A 19,523-nucleotide genomic window follows, 5' to 3' on the forward strand; every position below is an offset into this window, starting at 1 on the left:
CTCCTCCAACTTCCCCCTACTTCAGTCCTGCCACTGCAATCTGACTCATGGAGGTGTGAGACAGAAAAATAAAGGGACAGAAAGAGAAAGAGACAGAAAGAGAAAGAGACAGAAAGAGAGATGCTCAGAGACAGGAGGAGATGGTGGCTGAGAAAGATGTACAGGGAGAGAGACAGAGAGAAAGAGAAAAGGCACGGGGAGAATTAGAGACAGAACAGAGATGAGAGACAGAGACTCAGAAATGCAGAGGATGAGAGAACGAGAGAGACAGAGACATAAAGAGAGACAAAAAAGATTCAGAGGCAGAAGCAAAGTGAGACAGATACAGAAACTCAGAGACAAACCACAAGAGACAGAGAATGGCCAGAGGGCTGTGAACAGGCTCCAGAGAATGGGAGAACTCCAGCCCAGGACAGAAAGGTCACCTGCAGTCACAGGCAGAAATGAACTTGACCCCAGATGAATAGAACCAAGTGCCTAAAACACCAAAGAGACCCTGCCCCCACCCCTGGCTTATTTTGCCCAGCCCCAAAACCCCGGGTCAAACCCAAAACCAGACTCAGGGCTCCGAATGGCAAACAAATGGAGATTTTGCCCCACTCCAGGGAAAACGGCCACTACTGACCACAGGGATGGGTGCTGAGGTCAGCCCGAAAGAGGCCAGTGGAGGGTTCCCAAGGGATGGCACCCACCCAAGGCATCACTCCAACTGGCTGCAAGCCCGGGCCGCTCCCAAGGTAAGGTATAAAAGTGAAAGGGATTAAAAGTCACTGGGAAAACTGGGTGTGGAGGGTCATGGGCTGTGGACAGAGGTGATTTAAGAGCAGCCCCCTTCTCCCCAGGCCACAGAGCCACAGGGCACACGCCTGGAGCAGATCATATCTCAGCCATCCTAGAAGTTCAGCAGGTAAAGGGCCAAGTACGGTTCACAGAGGAGGAGGGTAGCTCTCAAGAGTGGGGTCATCGGCTTCATTTCCTTGTCACTACGATTGGTTGGGATCTCCCTTTTCCTCTTTTGAGGGTTCTCAGGGTCTCTGGGCCTGTGTTTCTGGGGCTCTCTCTGGCTCTGTTCGTTCATTTGACAAGTGTTTTAGAGCTCACGGTAGGCTGGGCACTGGGTCTTGATCACTGGCTCTTTACCCAGCAGGTGGCATCTGTGGAATGAGCCCTGAGCCCATGGGGTCAGAACCCCTGATTCTTTTCTATCTGATTCTGCCCCCTTCTCTGTCTCAGTCTGTCTTGGCCTCTGTTTCTAGGTGTCTGTCTAATGTTCTGTGTGTGTGTGTGTGTGTGTGTGTGTGTGTGTGTGTGTCTGTCTCTCTCTTGCCCTTTCTCTACCTTTCAGTGCCCATCTCTAAGTCTCTCAGGAAGTGTGTCTGTCTGTCCACCTCTCTTCTGTCTTTCTCTAGCTCTGTGCCTTGATTTGTCTGTCTCTGTCCTTGCGTGTCTCTATCTCTTATCACTCTCTGTGTGAGAGTCAGTCTCATGATAGATGGCAGATGATGACAGACAGACAGATGACAGAGAGACATCTATAGATATTCCGATATCTTACTTGGTTTTTCCAAATACCTCATTATCTCCATGTGTATCTCTGTCTCTCTGTCTCCATCTCTCCATCGGTCTCTGTTCCGTTGCTGTCTCTCTTGCTGTCGGTCTCTCTGCATTTTGACTGCCTCTGCCTCTGTTTTCTCCTGGTCTCCATGCCCTTTCTTTCCTTCTCTGTCCCCACCCCTCACTTCTGTCCCCTCAGGCCTTGGTTGTTCCCTCTCCCTGCCTCTCTACCTCCTCCCTTCTCTCTCTCTGTCTTTCTTTTTTTAACATTTATTTATTTATTTATTTATTTATTTATTTATTTAGAGAGATAGCCCAAGCAGGGGAGGGGCAGAGAGATAGGGAGAGAGAGGATCCCAAGGTGGGGCTCAAACTCAGGGAACCACGAGATCATGACCTGAGCAGAAATCAAGAGTCCAATGTCTAACCAGCCGAAACACCCAGGTGCCCCTCCTTCCTTCTTTTCTTCTGCCCCCATTTCCAGGGTGTGGGGGAGGCAAGTCCCAGGAGCTGCAGAGTGAAGGGATCTTGCTCCCTCCCTGGCCCTGCGGGTCCTATGCTCTCCCACTTCGCTCCCCAGATGCCTGCGGCTGCTTTCACCATAGACAGTATGAGCACAGCCATCTTGCTCCTGCTCCTGGCTCTCACCTGTGTGTTCCTGATGCTCAATTCAAGGGGCAAGAGCCGGCTGCCCCCAGGCCCTAGGCCTCTCCCACTCCTGGGAAACCTGCTGCAGCTTCGCTCCCAAGACATGCTGACTTCTCTTACCAAGGTGCAAGGACCTAGGGTGGGGTGAGAAGGGAGGAACAGGGGGAGGGGTCCCAGGGTCCCAGACCCTCCCCCCCCCATGACATCTGTTTTCCTACCCTCAGCTGAGCAAGGTCTATGGCTCGGTGTACACAGTGTACCTGGGGCCCAGACGCGTAGTGGTCCTCAGCGGGTACCAAACCGTGAAGGAGGCCCTTGTGGACCAAGGGGACGATTTTAGTGGCCGTGGCGACTACCCCACCTTTCTCAACTTCACTAAGGGCAATGGTAAGCCTGCTCCCCATCTTCTCCCCTCTCCAGCTCACTCCACACTGAGGGAGGGGATAAGGGTAGGGGACTGTCCTCCCAATTTTGGTGACACTCAGGGCTACTGATCTCACCAATGACACCAGCTGGGATGGAGCCAGACAGTGCTAGTCTAGGTGGACTCACTTCCCCATCCCCAAATCCCACCACCATTTTGAAATGCACTTCCACACCAGTCCCCGACCTGCGTCCAACTCCAACCCCATTCTCATCCCAATCCCTATCTCTAGCCTAACCACATTATCAAATCTCCATCTCAGTCAAGTGGCCAAATTATCTGGCCCAGCCCACATTGTCCACCTCAACCCAGTCCTCGTCAACCCTACCTCCATGTTCCCCATTCCAACCTCAACTTTCATGGTTACCTGCAACACTGACTTCATCTCCCTCCAACCTCCATTCCCATTATGAACCCTCTCCCAAACCCCACATTAAAATCTGTTATCAACCCCATCCTGACCATCAAACTGAACTCCACCATTATTTTTCTCCCCAGCCCCAGCCCTATCTTCTATCCCAATCACCCATTGAAGTTGCTCATTCCCAGTTTCATTTTCAACCCTAATCAAACCGCCATCACCAAAACTAACCCCAGCACATATCCACCCAGCCCCAAGCTAATCTCAAGCCCAGTCTACCAGTCTTTTCCATTCTATACAACTCCATTCCCATCAGCAACCTCAATTTATCATCAACCCCATAATCCCCCCTCCTCCCCCATTGTCATCCCATCCCAATCCAAACCCAGGTCCATCCCACCCAGCCAACAACTCACATCAACTCCAAACCTCTCCTGTCTCAATACCCTGTCCTCCTTAGGTTTGGAAATCACCTAGTCTTCTGGGTTTTCTTTCCTTTTTTTTTTTCTTAAAAATTTTTTTAATGTTTATTTTATTTTTGAGAGAAAGAGACAGAGTGTGAGCAGGGGAGGGATAGAGGGAGAGGGAGACACAGAATCTAAAGCAGCCTCCAGGCTCCGAGCTATCAGCACAGAGCCCAACACGAGGCTCAAAGCCATGAACCATGAGATCATATCGGAACCAAATCTGGACGCTTAACGGACTGAGCCACCCAGGCACCCTGTTTCTTTCTTTCTTCTTTTTTTTTTTTTAACATAAATCTTTTATTCAGAGAAAGCCATAAGACAAAGCCCAATAAATGACAAGGGAAAGGGAGGGGGAGAAAGAGATAAGATTGGCAGAAAGTTGCTCTGATTGAAAGGGGGATCCTGGAGACTTGCATCCTCAACTATCCTTCTCCCCCTAAAGAACCCCTGAGGCTCCTCCTGTCCCCTTCACTAGGTGGATACCAGCTGCTCCAGGATTTGGAAGCAAAGAGCTCTAGTTGAAAGCAAGAACAGGGCACCTGGGTGGCTCAGTGGATTAAGCATCCAGCTCTTGATTTCAGCTCAGGTCATGATCTCACTGTTGGTGAGATCAAGCCCCACATCGGGCTCTGTGCTGATGGCATATGGAGCCTGCTTGGGATTCTCTTTCTCTCTCTCTCTCTCTCTCTCTCTCCCCTCTCCCTCTCTCTCAAAATAAACTTTAAAACAAACAAAAAATCCAGTGCATTGAGTACACATTCCACCTTCATGTCCCCTTCCCGGTCTTGGTCTGATGACCTCACCCGTCCAGGTGCACCAGGTGCAAGGAAGTGGAGACAGTAGCGGTTTCTTTCTACTTGCCACACAGAAACCATCTGGATACATACTTTATCTGTTACTAGTTCTTCCTTACATAGTACAAAGGATAACAACAGGGTTCTGCTCCTTCCTGGGTATGTGCCTTTGGACAAGTGGCTTCCTCTCTCTGACCCTGAGTTGGCTGGGATGAGAAAGCTGTTTGTTCCAAGTCAATGAGATAAGGCAGACGGTGCAAGGCAATCAGCGTCATTTTTTTCTTCTTTAGCTTCTAGTTCTCTGCTTGCTCCAGGGAAACCAGAGACAAACACATCGGGAGACCTTATCCTATTGTAGCCCCATCACTAAATTATGACCACCTAGCATAGTCAGGGCTGGAATAGGGAGCTGTAGGAGACCAGCGGCAAGTGCCTGAACCAGCCAAGGGAGGGTCAGCATGGGCATCGCGGAGGAAGGGACCTCTAAGCTGAGACCTAAAAGATGAGGACTACCATTCAGGAGCAGACAGATGTTGAAGAGTGTTCTGGAAGGACTAGCCTGTGCAAAGACCCCGAGTCCAGGGAAAGAAGGTTCCTAGACGAGGTCCTAATGTTTATCTCTCTTGCTTTTCTCCCTCGTTTGTGCTTTCATTAATTAATAAGCAATCACCAGCACCTCCCGTGTGGTAAGGCCCGCGCTGGACAATGCTAGGGACAAGGTGGTGACCAAGACAGCCCCTCCACCCCCCATCTTCACAGCTTAGAGAAGGAGATAGCCCCATGGCCAGACAGTGATGGTCCAGAGTGATCAGGTCTGTGATGAGGGAAACAGAGAGATCAGGACTATGGCGAGGAAGCCCATGGCCCTAGGGAAGCTCAGAGAAGGCACCTGACCTGGCCTGGAGGGTTAGGAAGGGCTTCCTGGGAAGGGGTAGATTCCACACTCTGAGTCTCTCCCCCAGAAGACACCGGGAAAGGGGACTCAGGTGGCGGTGGTCTTGGAAATAAGCCATCAGTAGAGCTGGCCCCTCCCCTTCTCGCCAGGCCTCGCCTTCTCCAATGGGGACCGGTGGAAGGCCCTGAGGAGGTTCTCCATCCAGATTCTGCGGAACTTCGGGATGGGGAAGAAGAGCATCGAGGAGCGGATCCTGGAGGAAGGCCGCTTCCTGCTGGCGGAGCTACGGAAAACTGAAGGTTGGTCCTCGAACGCAGTTGATACGCCTAACTCACATCCATCTTCCTTAGTCGTCAGGACTGCCAGAGAGTGTGGGCGTGAACTTAAAACTGCTGGAGGCTCCTCACTCGGCCCACGGTCAGAGTGGTGCCCCCTGGAGGTGGGTCAGCTCCAGGTGCTATGTTCTTTGAGGTACGGCAGCAAGACGGGTTATGTGGTGGTTGTTCCGTTGCGCTGTCCCTGCGTGGTATTCTGAACGCAGTGTGTATCATTGTGGTGGATGGTGATGATGATGATACTTTTTTAACATTTATTCATTTTTGAGAGAGACAGAGCGCAAGCAGGGGTGGGACAGAGAGAGAAAGAGACACATAATCCACAGCAGGCTCCAGGCTCTGAGCTGTCAGCACAGAGCCCGACACAGGGCTCGAACTCACAAACTGAGAAATCATGACCTGAGCTAAAGTCGGATGCCCAACCGACTGAGCCCCCCAGGCGCCCCATGATGATGATACTCTTGACACCACACCACTTATGGGGGCCCTGTGTTAAGCACACTTTCGTGCATAAGCCCCTGGAGCCTCAGAACGATCCATTTTGCAGATGAGGAAACAGAGGCATAGAGATCAACCAACTGTCTTGAAATGATCAAGCTAGTCAGTGGAGAAGCAAAGGTTTAAACCCGGTTCTTGCCGACACCAAGGTCCACACTTTGCACATGAATGCCCATTTACTGAGTACTTCCTGAGACCAGGGACTGTACTAAGCTCTTCACACATATGAACACATCCCACGTCCCCCGAAACCTTAGGAAGCTATTACAAGTGACGAACCTCAGGCCCAGAAAGGTTAAGTCATGTGCCCAGGAAGTGGCAGAGCTGGGGTGTAAAACCCAGCTCAAAACTGCCCACCCATGAAAAAAAAAAAAAAAGTTAAAAATAAAGACACTTACATGGTGCCTACCAAGGGCCAGCACTGTTCCAAGAATTTCGTGTATATTACCTCCTTGAACAATCACCCAAACCTAAGCAGGAGTCCTATTTTAAACCCCATTTTACAGGAGAAGAAACTAAAACACAGAGAGGCAGACAGTCCTCTACCCTGATCTCCAAATCTTGCTGGCTTTTGACAGGGAAAAAAAAAAAAAAAAATGATGCTGCAGGGTTGGAATGATGGGATGTAAGTAAAGGAATAACTGCCTGAGTTAGTTTCCTATAGCTGCTATTAAAAAAAAAAAAAAAGCTGCAAACTTAGTGACTTAAAGCAGCACACATTTATTCTCTTACAGTTCTGGAATCCAAAGTCTAAAACTAAAACGGGTGGGCAGAGCTGACTCCTGGAAACTCTAGGGGAAAATCCATTTCCTTGCCTTTTCCAGCCTCTAGAGAGGCCACCCACGTTCCTGACCTCGTGGTCCCTTCCCCTCTTCTTCAAAGCCAGCAACACAGCATCTCCCAATATCTGTATTTCTATCTCTCTCTCTCTCCCTCCTCCCTCACTCTCCCTCTCCATCATCACATCACCTTTTCTTACTCAGACCCTTCTGCCTCCATTGTAATTACATTAGATCCACTCGGATAAGCCAGACAATAATCTCCCCATCTCAAATTCCTTAATTTAATCACAAGTTCACAGGCTCTTAGAGATTAGGACATGGACATTTGGGGAGGGGGGGCATTATTCAGCGTACCACAGCACCCTGGCTTATACAGGCTCAGGATGGGCCAGGCCCTTACCCAGCCACACTTCCAACTCCTTCCACCAGCCCCATGAGGAGAAGACTGTCACCAAGCCCATTTTACAGACGAGAAAGCTGAGGTTCAGAGAAGGGAAGTCAGTTTATCCAGGTCACACAGAGATTAAGAAGCCAAGGCCAAGTCCAAACTGTATCTATCTAACTCCAGACTCAGCTTTCTGGGCCGTGCTGTGTGGCATGGCTAATGGGCTATTTTCTGTGATCCCTTCAGTGGTCAGACCACTGGGTGTTAGGGGTTGTGTCGCTGTGTCACTGCTGGCTGAGGCTGTAGTGTTGTCAGGCGCTGATGTAGTATTGTGTTGTGTTGTTTATTGCGTGTGTTGTCTTGTGTGGTGCGTGCTGCGGGTCGGATGGCGGAGAGGAGCCTGTTCCGTTGCTTAGTGGTGGTGTGGATGTGCCGCAGGGCGTTGTGGGTTCTGCGTTGTCAGGTACTCTTGCGGTTGTTTATGACGCATGCTGGGTGGCCAACGAGCACTTGTTTTGTGCTCCAAGTGACCTTGCCTCGTTGCACTGCCATTCAGGAATCCGGTATGTTGCACAATGTGCCCCTTGACTCATTCTGCCCCTGACCCTCAGGCAAGCCCTTCGACCCCACGTTCGTGCTCAGCCGCTCGGTGTCGAACATCATCTGCTCTGTGATCTTCGGCAGCCGCTTTGACTACGACGATGAACGTCTGCTCACCATTATCCGCCTCATCAATGACAACTTCCAAATCATGAGCACCCCCTGGGGAGAGGTCAGGAGGCCTAGTTGGAGGGGGTACAGGGTTGGGGTTCGTCCTGGGACGTAGGGGAAACGACGGGCGGGGAAAGGGTGCGCTTGACCCTGTCTGGCCCCGCCCTTTCCCGTCTGGCCCCGCCCTTTCCCGTCTGGCCCCGCCCCGCCTAGCCTAAGGTCACTCTCTCCACCAAGTTGCCACAGAGTCCCCGCTCCACCTCGGCCTCTCCAGAACCTAGCTGACCCTCAAGACTCCGCCCGCCCCGTGCCTACCTGCTCCGCCCTGACCTCACCGGCCTCTGCCCCCCACACACTGCCTGATCCTCCAAACCCCTCCGACCCTCCCTCCATCCCCAGTTGTACAACGTCTTTCCAAGCGTCCTGGACTGGTTACCTGGGCCGCATCGACGCCTTTTCCGGAACTTCGGGCTCATGAAGGACCTCATCGCCCGCAGCGTCCGCGACCACCAGGACTCCCTCGACCCCAGCTCTCCCCGCGACTTCATCGATTGCTTCCTCAGCAAGATGGCACAAGTAAGCCCGGCCTGGAAGTCTCATCCCTGATCTGACCTGCTGCCCCAGCCTCAAGCCAACGAGGATCCCGGGTTGAGCGGGTTTGAGAATGATCTCCCTGCCTCCCGGGAAGTGCAGTTAGAACTCCCGGCTCTGCTCGGCGGGAGCCCAGAGCCACTCGGGGCCACGACCCGCCCCGATTAACAGCTCATTAAGAAGTCCCTAAGGCTCTGTTAATTGTGGGCCCTGCGGCTGAGATTTTCTCTAGCCAGCCCTTACGCACTCCCCAGCTTCCCCGACCGAAAGAAAGTTAAACAGAGGAGGGACTGAGCTGACACCCAACAGGAGTTGTGCAGAGCTGAGCCTGTGGTCAGTGTCCGGCGGGATCTCCTGGCCCCGGGCTCATATCCCCGCCCTTCAACCTCCGCAGGAGAAGCAAGACCCGCACAGCCACTTCCACATGGATACCCTGCTGATGACCACACATAACCTGCTCTTTGGGGGCACCGAGACCGTGGGCACCACGCTGCGCCACGCCTTCCTTGTGCTCATGAAGTACCCAAAAGTGCAAGGTGCGCGCGCGCCAAGCCTGCCCACAGCGCCAAGGGCCACACCCGCTCCGCACGCGTGCCCCACGGGCCTCAGCTCGCTCGCATCGAAGCCCCGCCCAGCATGCCAGACAGCCCAATCCTCCGGCTTACGCCCGGGACCCACAGCCAAACCCACAAACCCACACGGAGGCCCAGCCCACCCACACGGTTCCCGCGGTCCACACAGCTTGCTGGACCCCGGACCCCGGACCCCGCCCTCATGGTCTTGCTTTGCGGCCCACCTCTGACCCTGACCACCCAGCACGCGTCCGGCCTCGGAGCAGGGATCTCCCAGTCCGCCTAGAGCCTGGCCCCGAGCCTCAGCCGCAGGGCCAGCCAGGAACCATCAGTCTGACCCACAAAGCCTGACCACCTGCCCACACAGCACGGTCTGCGACCCCATCTCGCCCAAACCCCGCCTCTGGGCGGATCCCGGAACCCTGGCCTCCGGCACAGAGTCTATTAGGGTCCACGCCGCCTGCCGCATCCGGGATCTCTCGGAGCTTACGCACAGCCCACCCACTCGACCCACCCCCCAGCGGGCCATGTCCTCCCATCCGGGACCTGGACTCCAGGCAGCCCCTAAGCCCCTCCCGCCCAACCCCGCCCCTAGGAGCCCTTGCGCCAAACAAATTTTCGTCCTCACCTACAACTCTCAAACCAACCCTTCCCTCGTGGCCCCCGCTGACCCCCACAGGGACCTCTGCAGCGGCCCTCCTACTGGGAAGCAGGGGCTGGACCCCGCCCACACAAGCATACCCCTCTCCCCAGCCCAGTCGAGCCCTCTGGTACCCCCGACTAGGCTCCCCTCTCCACCTGCAGCCCGCGTACAGGAGGAGATCGACAGCGTTGTGGGACGGGCGCGGCTGCCGGCGCTGGAGGACCGAGCGGCCATGCCTTATACAGATGCGGTGATCCACGAGGTGCAGCGCTTCGCAGACGTCATCCCCATGAACTTACCGCACCGCGTCACCCGGGACACAGCCTTTCGCGGCTTCCAGATACCCAAGGTGTGCTGGGCACCTGGCAATGGACAGCTGGCACACTAGAAGAGGCATCCCAGATTTGCTAATGGCTTCCGGGGCTCTAGCAAGGAGGATCCCAGGCCCTAGCAATCAGTACCCTGGGCCTTAGCGACTGGCATCCCAAGCCCCAGCAACAGACATCTGAGGCTCTTCAATCCAGAGCCTCAGCCCCTTTCCCAAGACCCTATTCGGTACTGTAATGGACTGGATCCTGACCCTGAACTCCAGATCTCTTCCCCATGACAGGTTCCCTAACCCCTCTCCAGCATCCCCAGGCTCTAAGACTTCATCCTGGGGGTCCCCTGTGCCTAAGCACTGTCCTGAGACTTCTCCCTCTTCCCAGAAACCCCAAACCTGCTCTGACAAGGGGAGGTATCCCCCACCCCTGTGCACACAGCTTCCAGCACCCGCTTGGGACCCCAGACAGTGACACACATTTCCTGAATCCCTGATGGAGTCCTATGCTTCACATCGCCTTCTCAAGTCCCTGGGACCTCCAGCCCGGTCAAATGGAAGTTTTAGCTTGAGAATCTCCCAGACTTTCTACCCCACTGATTCTGCCTCCCTACTCACACAGGGCACGGATGTCATCACCCTCCTTAATACAGTCCACTATGACCCCAGCCAGTTCCTGACGCCCCAGGAATTCAACCCTGAGCATTTTCTGGATGCCAATCAGTCCTTCAAGAAGAGCCCTGCCTTCATGCCCTTCTCAGCCGGTGAGAACCACAGGGGCAAGAGTCAGGGTCTTTGGGGCCCCATATTCCTACCTACATTCCTCAGTCTTTTTTTTTTTTTTTTTTTTTTTTTTTTTTTTTTTTTTTTTTATTTTGAGAGAGAGAGAGAGACAGGGCACGAGCAGGGGAAGGGCAGGGAGTGAAGGTGAGAGAGAATCCTAAGCAGGCTCCCCTCTGCCAGCGCAGAGCCAGACTTGGGGCTCAGTCTCACCAACCCCCAGATCATGATCTGAGCCGAAATTAAGAGCCGGATGCTTCACGGACTCAGCCACCCAGACGCACCGCCCCCCTCCCCCCACCGCCCCCCCCCCCGACACCTTTTTTTTTTTTCTTCAGTCCTAATTCCACTCTCAAACCCTCTCACTTCTTCATCCCACCGCATCCTCAGCTTCGGATGTTCTCACTCCGAACTCTGTTCCTATAGGCAGATAATGACTAAAATCCTTGCGGAGGGAGGCGGGGAGGCAGGGTATTAATTCAACTTGGGGGGGGGGGGGTCACCGTCAGCCACTGGGTGGCGCAGGTGAGCAGTTCTAGTTTTCCTTGGCGTTGGTCTTCATCCTGCTGAAAAAATATCTTTCCTGTTCAACCCAGTAGCAGAAATAAAAAGGAGGAAGGAGGAAGGAGGAATAATAATAAGCCACTTACCATGTTGTCTACTGTGTGCCAGGCAAAACTTTTAGGAAGACCTATTAGAGTGGTGGCTAAGAGTTAGGTTTTACAGCCAGACCCCCAGCTCAGTCATCCCCCAGCTATAACGGCCTGGAATATGTTACTTCACCTCTCTGTGCCTCAACTTCCACGTCTATAAAGTGGAGATTGATAAGGCCCACCTCTTGGAATTATTATGAGGGTTAACAACATCAGTATACTGCCTAGAGTAACCTATGACACGCAATGACCTACATGGCATCATATTCTCATTTACCTGAATTTACCATTCACAACACTCTGAGGTACTATTGTCATCCCCATTTTATTTCATTTCACTTTTTTTTTTAACGTTTATTTATTTTTGAGACAGAGAGAGACAGAGCATGAACGGGGGAGGGGCAGAGAGAGGGGGAGACACAGAATCCGAAACAGGCTCCAGGCTCTGAGCTGACAGCACAGAGCCCGACGCGGGGCTCGAACTCACGGACCGCGAGATCGTGACCTGAGCCGAAGTCGGCCGCTCAACCGACGGAGCCACCCAGGCGCCCCTCATTTCACTTTTTATCATCCCTATTCTACATACCCAGAAACTGGCTTGCCCAAGATCACAGAACTCGTAACTGCAGAGTCGGGATTGGAACCCGTGAACTCGCCCTTGTATCGTCGGCCAGATCCTTGTTGGTCCCGGATTTAAAGCGCCTTTACAGATCTTTAGATGGGTGGGTCTGTGACGTCTCCAACCATTAGCTTCATATGTTTTTCTCCGAGAATTTGGGACCGGAGCCCCTCACCCCGTCTCATCTCACCGCTCCTGGGCCACCTCCCCACCCCCCGCAGGTCGCCGAGTGTGCCTGGGCGAGTCGCTGGCGCGCATGGAGCTCTTCCTCTACCTCACCGCCATCCTGCAGAACTTCTCGCTGCAGCCGCTGGGGGCGCCCGAGGACATCGACCTGACGCCGCTCAGCTCCGGGCTCGGCAACTTACCGCGGCCTTTCCAGGTGTGCCTGCGCACGCGCTGACGCCGCGGCCCTTCCAGATCCGCCACGGAGCCGGGAGGCCCGCCGTGGGGCTGGCGCCGTCCTCTTCTCGTTCCACTGTGCCCGTGATCCCTCTCGCTGTCACACTCGCTTCCCCGCACCTGAGCCTGCCGCCTACCGGTCCGTCCGCCCCCCCATCTCGACCTGGTCGGCGCCCCCCAGAAGCAGAGAAGCGCAAAGGGAAAGGGAAGTGCTTGCCTCGTTCCTATTGCGCGCCCTCTTGGGGGTCGTTTGAATCATTTTCTAGTAAATTGTAAAAGATTCCAACTGCCTTGGCTGAATTATAGAGAGGACGGTCCCCCAGGATGGGGGGAAGGAATGTCTGGCTGCAGAGAAAGGAGACACCAAACTGACCGGTTCTACCGTCACCCTTAGAGTGGCTAAAAACTGGGAGAAATTGTTTCCCAGGGTAAGGGCTGTGAGGCCTGACGACAGAGAGGCAGAGAAACCCAGGCAGAGAAAAAGACAGCAGTCTAGAGACATAAGGATGCGGTCGGCCCAGAGATGCGGTACAAAGATGGAGATAGAAGCAGGGAGAACATGAGAGACTGAGCGATAGACACACAGAGACTGAGAAATAACAATTACTCAAACTTACACAATGCTTCCAATGCACTCTAAGGCCCCGTTTAAATCTCCCTATGAGGCAAAGCAGCATGTTACACTTTTAGAGACAGAGAGATGAAATGCCTTGGCCAAGATCACACGACCGGAGGGCGACAGAGCTGGGATCAGGATGCAGACTCCAACGCTGGTCCCCTCCACCTCACAAGTCAGAGACACAGAGCAATGCAGAGGGGTACAGGGACGGAGAAATGGGGAGACAGAGAGGAGAGAGAGAGACAAAGAAAGAAACAGAAATGGCCAGAGAAAGCCAGAGAAGAAGGGCAATGAAGGGGGGAAGGGAGGCACCAGGAAGCCTGAAAGACTATTCCCTTGTCTTGCAATGTATCCCTTTGGGGTAGGGCTAGCAGTCCCAGGCATGGGGCCTCCCAACCTGAGACTGGGCTTGTTAGCCTGACATCCTGCTGACAGAAGCTTTTCTCAATGAGTGGGCAGGCATCTTAAGCTCCAAGGAGCCAGAGCCAGAGGGGCGGTGGCCCCCCAGCCATGGGCGGAGGTGGCTTAGGTGACCGTACCCTAAATGGGGCCTCCCCAAGGCCATCCAGAAGCTAGGACACAACACACTCTGCTGAGACTTATAGGCGGTCCCCACACCCATAGGCGTCGGCTCCTTAATCCCCATGCTGTTCCCACCACAGGCCAACGAGAGTCTGCCCCAAGGGCCCAGGCAGGGACGCAGAGGTGGAGAGAGAGAGGGAGAGACTCAGAGGTCCCGAGAAAGAAAGATGGGGAGACAACAGCAAAGAGAAACACATGGAAATACTGAAAAAGAGTTGGAGAGAGACAGGAGAGACCAAGAGATGCAGAGACAGATGGGAGAGATCATGAAAACCAAAGACCAGGAGTGAGACAGAGAGACAGTGGACAGATGCTCAGAGACAAGGAAGACAGGAGATGCTAAAACAGAGATAGAGGGGCACCTGGGTGGCTGAGGCAGTGAAGCATCCGACTTTGGCTCAGGGCATGTCTTGAGGTTCATGAGATCGTACCCTGAGCCAGGTTCTGCACTGACAGCGCAGAGCCTGCTTGGGATTCTCTCTCTCCCTCTCTCTGCCCCTCCCCTACTCATGCTCGCTCTCTCTCTCTCTCTCTCAAAATAAACACACACACACACACAAGATGAGACAGAGACACAAGAAGAGAGACAGTCACAAGGATTCAGCAAGACAGAAACTGAAAAAAATAGAGTCTAAGAGATAGAAACAGACAGAATTCAGGATACAGAGAGTCATGCATTGGTTCAACATTTACTGAGCCCCCACTGTGTATTTCAGTGCTGGGGATACAGAAGTGAACAACAAATGCCAGCTCTTGAAGAGACCCAGAGAAAGCAGTTCATCTGAAAGCCTGACACAGTGGGATGGGGCCAGGTCAGGGGAGGGCACACCCCGCAGCACCCCTGCTGTCTCTGGAGTCAGCCCCTGTAACGGGGGGGGGGGGGGTTGGTGGGGGGCAGGAGGCCTGCCCACACTCCTTGCCAGTCATTGGGTTCCTGGACAGAAAGGCTGACAGGGAAGGAGATCCATGGCAGAGATAGAGGCAGGGAGACAGGGAAGAGGGAGATTAAGGGTAAGATAAACTGGGAGGGATACAGATATGAACAGAAGCAGGTACTGAGAGTAAAACGGAAAGAGAGAGAGATGAACAAAGAAACAGAAATTGAGAGTGAGAGATGAAACAAAGATAGAGACAGAGATACTGAGAGACATTCCTGGAAACAAGCCCAGTTCCAGACAGTGCACGGCCCCCACCCTCTCCCCACCTCTGGGCCCTGTGCCAGGCACCTGTCAGAAGGCTTGATCTGGTGAGGCACGGCCAGGTGAGGCAGGTGCTGGTGGGAGGGTGGGCCTCATTCCTGAACAGTGTTTTGAACTCTGACTCAGCCCCAACCCCAACCCTACCCCTGGGCACCTTGTGCCCTCTGGCCCACACCCCCAGGCGTGGCCATCAAGACCTGGCCTCAGGTGGGGGTGCCCAGCGAGACTCGTGGGAAACTGGAGACATGGGGTGCAGCAGCATGGGCATAGGACATTCAGGGACATCTGGGAACTAGAGCATTGGGAACAGAGGTGGTGAGGGGTTCAGGGTAAGGCACAAGGCGGTCAGCATGTGGGAAGGCACCCAAGAGTCATAAGGCTAGGCACAGAAATGCCAGGCTGATGGGTGCCAGGAGGCTAGGGGATTTGAGGGAGCATCTGGTAGATAGGTACAGAATACCAGGTTCCAAGAGCAAGGGAATGGAAGTGACAAGGGCTCAGGTGCGAGTCCCTAGCAATCACAAGCACAGGGCACAGGAGTGCCAGGCTAAAGGGTATGTCACCAGGGGTGTTTTTAGGAGTCAAGAACGTATTTAGGAATCAGAAGTATAGAGTACAGCATTCAGGGGGTCTCGGGCCCAAAGGTGGCCAGGGCATTCAGAAATGCACATCTACAGGCCAAGTAAGATGGACCCGAAGGACCCAAAGGCTCAGTAGGGTGCACCTGTTGGCCAGGTGTATTGATGTGAAAGATGCAAACAGGTGCATTGACATGGAAGTTGCCAAATAGGGCACACTGTGCCTGGCACAACAGAGAGCTAGAGCTGGGGGCTGGATGGAGACCTCGGATGGGGAATCTGCAGAATGAGTGGTCTGGAGACGCCCACCTCTCCCACTCCCGGTATGCGCCCCTCCTCCACCCAAGACCCAAAGGGAATCACATAAAGGCAAAGGGGGGCAGGCATGGAGGACACAGGGCATGATGTCCACGGGTGTCACAGCGCTGTTACTGCTGCTGGCGCTAGCCAGGCGGGGTTGGGGTGCACAGAGCCCTCAGCCTCGGCGGGGTCCTACCCCCTGGGCCCAGGCCGCTCCCACTGCTGGGGAACTTGCTGCAGCTGGAGTCTGGACGGCTGGACCATACTCTCATGGAGGTAACCCCGAGAGTGGGTGGGGATGGGGGGAAGGATTCTGGACTCGTGGAGGTGGGACTGGGGGCTGGAACACACCTGGTTCTCTGAATGAAGACAGCTGAGGGCTCTGACCCCATGAGTCCTGAGGAAGGTTGAGGGGCCTGGAGTCCTGGGTTCCAGGGAAGGAGGAGACTAGGGGTGGAAGCTGGGAGCCCCGGCATCAGTTTGAAGGAGGAGGGGGACAGTGGGCCTGAGCTCCCGGTACCGCCCGCTCCCTGCCTCCCTCTACCCGCCCCGGTTTCTGGGTCCTGAGGGAGTTAACAGCCTAGGGTGGGACGTCAGATAGGGGATCCGGGGGGAAGGGGTGCAGAGAGGTCCGCTCTCCTGGTTCAGGGTGGGGAAGAGAGTACCGAGGGCTCAGACGCCTGGTTCTGAGGGTGCAGAGGGCTCGGGACCTCGTCTTCCAGATCTCGAGGGAAGAGGGAGCTGGGGTCATGGACTCCTGTGGATGAAGGAGGAGGTGGGGATCTGAGCGCCTCGGCCAGGAACGAGGGGCTGAAATGGGGACTCCTGGGTCTGAAGTTAGAGAGAGATGGGGGCGGGGCTCTGGGGTGGAGGAAGCGGTCAAGAGTCCCGACCGGGACCCGCTGAGCACCGGCTCTGCGCAGCTTTCTGGCCGCTGGGGCCCGGTGTTCACAGTGCGGCTGGGCCGGCACCCTGCAGTGGTTCTCTGCGGCTACTCAGCGCTGCGGGACGCATTAGTGCTGCAGGTGGATGCCTTCTCTGGCCGTGGGGCCACGGCTGTGCTCGAACGCTTCACTCGCGGAAACGGTGAGTCCCCGGCGGCGGCGGAAGTGCTGGCCTGGACCACCCAGTTCGAGCGATTTAAAGGGTTGGACCGGGGCAATGGGGCGGTGCATAATAAGAATAAAGGCCAATGAAGGCAAACAGCAGGAAGGTGGGGCGGAGCTAAAAGGGACCAAATAGGAGCGGGGGCGGGGGGTGGTGCCGGTTCCTCGTGCAGCCAATAGAAGAGAAGAGCCTAAGAGTCAAAGCCAAAGAGATCAAGCGCTCGTAAGGGATCGAGACCAGTAGAGGTGAGGCCAATGTGCGGATAGGACCGAGAAGGCTGGGTTTGCAGCAAAAAGGTCTGGAAAGCAGCAGAGTGAAGGGTGGCGAGGAGGCGGGCTCCAAGACCGGACGCTTCCAGGACGGGCGTGGCCAACTCCCCGGGTGGTCCCCTTCTCTGCCCCACCCCCAGGCATCGTGTTTTCTAACGGGCGGCGCTGGCTGACGCTGCGAAATTTGGCACTGGGAGCACTGAAGGAGTTCCGGTTGGGAGCGCGGACCATAGAGGAGCGCATCTTGGAGGAGGCGGATTGTCTGCTTGGCGAATTTCAAGCCACCATTGGTGCGGCCTGGTCGGGAAAGGAAAGGGACCTTTTGTGGATGTGGCTAATGATCAAGAAAGGGTTGGTGGGGCGCCTGACTGGCTCAGTTGGTAGAGCGTGGGACTCTAGATCTCAGGATGTTCCAGCACCGCGTTGAGTGTAGAGATTACTTAAAAAGGAGGTGCGGCACATTTGTAGTGAACAAAGTCAGTAAGCCAAGCCACCGCATTAAGACCCCGTCCTGTTTCCACCCCCAGGAGCACCGTTTGACCCCCGGCGGCTACTAGATAATGCTGTATCTAATGTTATCTGTTTGGTGGTCTTCGGGAACCGCTATGACTATGAGGACCCAGAGTTCCTGAGGCTCCTGGACCTCTTCAATGACAACTTCCGCATCATGAGTTCCAGATGGGGTGAGGTGAGAGGGCCCACCCCAGTCCCTTCCTCCCGTGTCAAACCTGTGCCAAGCCCCAAGTACATACACTTTGCCTACATTGGATCATTAGATTGAGAGTCTTGGAATCTTGGAAGGGAAGAGTTCTAGAACTAAGAACATTAAAATCCTGGTGCAAGGGCACCTGGGTGGCTCGGTCTGTTAAGTGTCCAACTCTTGATCTCAGCTCAGGTCTTGATCTCAGGGTCATGAGCTCAAGCCCCGAGTTGGACTCTGTGCTGGGACTAAAGCCCTACTTTAAAAAAAAAAAAAAAAAAAAAAGCAAAGTCCTGGTTGTAATTTCCCCTGCAGGGGACCTAGTGGTCTTGTTCAAGGTCCAGTTGCCATCTTGTCCCCCCAGATGTACAATATTTTCCCCTCCTTCCTTGACTGGCTCCCGGGTCCACACCACCGAATCTTTCAAAACTTCACGGAGCTTCAGGTCTTCATCTCTGAGCAAATCCAGCAGCACCAACAGACACGGCTGCCAGGGGAGCCCCGCGATTTCATCGATTGCTTCCTCGATCAGATGGAGAAGGTGCAGGCCCCTATTACCCTAAATTCTACCCATGCCGCCCACCAAGAGGTGCCAGGCACATGGCAGCCGCCCATCTCTGTACGCAGGAACAGAAAGACCCAGAGAGCCATTTCCAGGAGATGTTGGTGATGACCACACACCTTTTCTTTGGCGGCACTGAGACCACAAGCACCACTCTGCGTTACGGGCTCCTTATTCTGCTTAAGTACCCTGAGGTGGCAGGTCTGTGAGCTGGAAAGCCTGGGATGAGGGGCTAGGGTTTGGGGGTGGCTGGGGGTCAGGACACACGCAGATCACGCCCTCTGCCAAAGTGCAGTGGTAGGTCGGACACGCACCCCGAGGCTGGAGGACTGCAAGCGCCTGCCCTACACCAACGCGTGCTGCACGAGATCCAGCGCTTCATCAGCGTGCTGCCGCTGGGGCTGCCACGCGCCCTCACCCGGGACACCCACCTGCGTGGCTACTTTTTGCCCAAGGTACCCACCGAGCAAGGGGATTCTGTGCAGGGCCCCAGAGCTCCTAGAACCTAAAGCATCAGACCTGAGCCTGTCCGATGCTGAGTTACAAAGTCCTGGGAACAGAAAAGAAGGTCCACCTTCCCAGTGGCTTTTACAAGGGGTCTTGGATGGATAAAAGGCCATGGCTAATCAAGTCCACAGGGTAATCCTTATGCATCCCCCAGGGCACCTTTGTGATTCCTCTCCTGGTGTCTTCACACCAGGACCCCACCCCATTCAAGGACCCAGACTGCTTCAACCCCACCAACTTCCTGGACAAGGGCGAGTTCCAGAGCAGAGATGCCTTCATGCCCTTTGCCCCAGGTATGGGCCAGGAAGGGAGGGGACAAGCCTGGGCAACCCCCCCCCTGCCCCGCCCCCAGCAGCTACATGGTTCCCACCCTGCGTCCCTGTGTGCTCAGGCAAGCGAATGTGTCTGGGTGCAGGCCTGGCACGGTCCGAGACCTTCCTCTTCCTCACCACCATCCTGCAGGAACCCCACCAGCATCGACCTCACCCCGCAGTACGCCGGCCTGGGCAATATTCCCCCAGCCTTCCAGCTCCGCCTGGTGGCCCGCTGAGGCCAGGCTCAGCTGCCCTCTGCTCACTGGCTCTCAGACCTCCTTACCTGCCTTCGTCAATAAAGGCCCTGAATTGCAAATGGACAGGTCTCCTTACCATTAAGAGGGAGAGGAAGA

At 54.8% G+C, this 19,523-nt stretch overlaps 2 protein-coding genes and 1 long non-coding RNA gene across 5 annotated transcripts; 2 read left to right on the forward strand and 1 right to left on the reverse strand.

Annotated features, from left to right (window-relative positions):
* The first annotated feature begins 652 nt into the window (after window positions 1–652).
* Window positions 653–13,890, forward strand: LOC132690579 (cytochrome P450 2F5). Of its 3 annotated transcripts, none has more exons than XM_060651174.3 (10): window positions 763–907; window positions 2,039–2,326; window positions 2,427–2,589; window positions 5,293–5,442; window positions 7,755–7,915; window positions 8,254–8,430; window positions 8,840–8,981; window positions 9,822–10,009; window positions 10,602–10,743; window positions 12,253–13,890. In XM_060651174.3, exons 2-10 carry the CDS (start codon window positions 2,111–2,113, stop codon window positions 12,432–12,434), a joined length of 1,521 nt encoding a protein of 506 aa, XP_060507157.1. In that variant the 5' UTR covers window positions 763–907; window positions 2,039–2,110; the 3' UTR covers window positions 12,435–13,890. The 3 variants fall into 3 exon arrangements, with proteins under 3 accessions (XP_060507159.1, XP_060507157.1, XP_060507158.1); XM_060651175.3 differs by having other exon boundaries at window positions 843–907; window positions 2,135–2,326; window positions 12,253–13,889; XM_060651176.3 differs by lacking the exons at window positions 2,039–2,326; window positions 2,427–2,589 and adding an exon at window positions 653–737 and having other exon boundaries at window positions 843–907.
* Window positions 6,681–8,401, reverse strand: LOC132690583 (uncharacterized). The gene is made up of 2 exons (XR_009615440.2): window positions 8,291–8,401; window positions 6,681–7,905 (listed from the first exon to the last, which is right to left on the reverse strand). It is a non-coding gene; the product is annotated as an uncharacterized LOC132690583 (long non-coding RNA).
* A 1,791-nt stretch (window positions 13,891–15,681) lies between the features above and the next one.
* Window positions 15,682–19,522, forward strand: LOC132689911 (cytochrome P450 2F2-like). The gene is given in 12 exon segments (XM_060649796.3): window positions 15,682–15,734; window positions 15,921–15,987; window positions 16,635–16,797; window positions 17,228–17,377; window positions 17,615–17,775; window positions 18,152–18,328; window positions 18,415–18,554; window positions 18,610–18,701; window positions 18,704–18,804; window positions 19,011–19,149; window positions 19,248–19,317; window positions 19,319–19,522. Coding segments are annotated over 12 exon segments (1,401 nt in total). The 3' UTR covers window positions 19,407–19,522.
* The last annotated feature ends 1 nt before the right edge of the window (window position 19,523 follows it).

Source organism: Panthera onca, chromosome E2 (assembly GCF_046562875.1).
Source record: "Panthera onca isolate mPanOnc1 chromosome E2, mPanOnc1 haplotype 2, whole genome shotgun sequence".
Lineage (NCBI taxonomy): Eukaryota > Metazoa > Chordata > Mammalia > Carnivora > Felidae > Panthera > Panthera onca.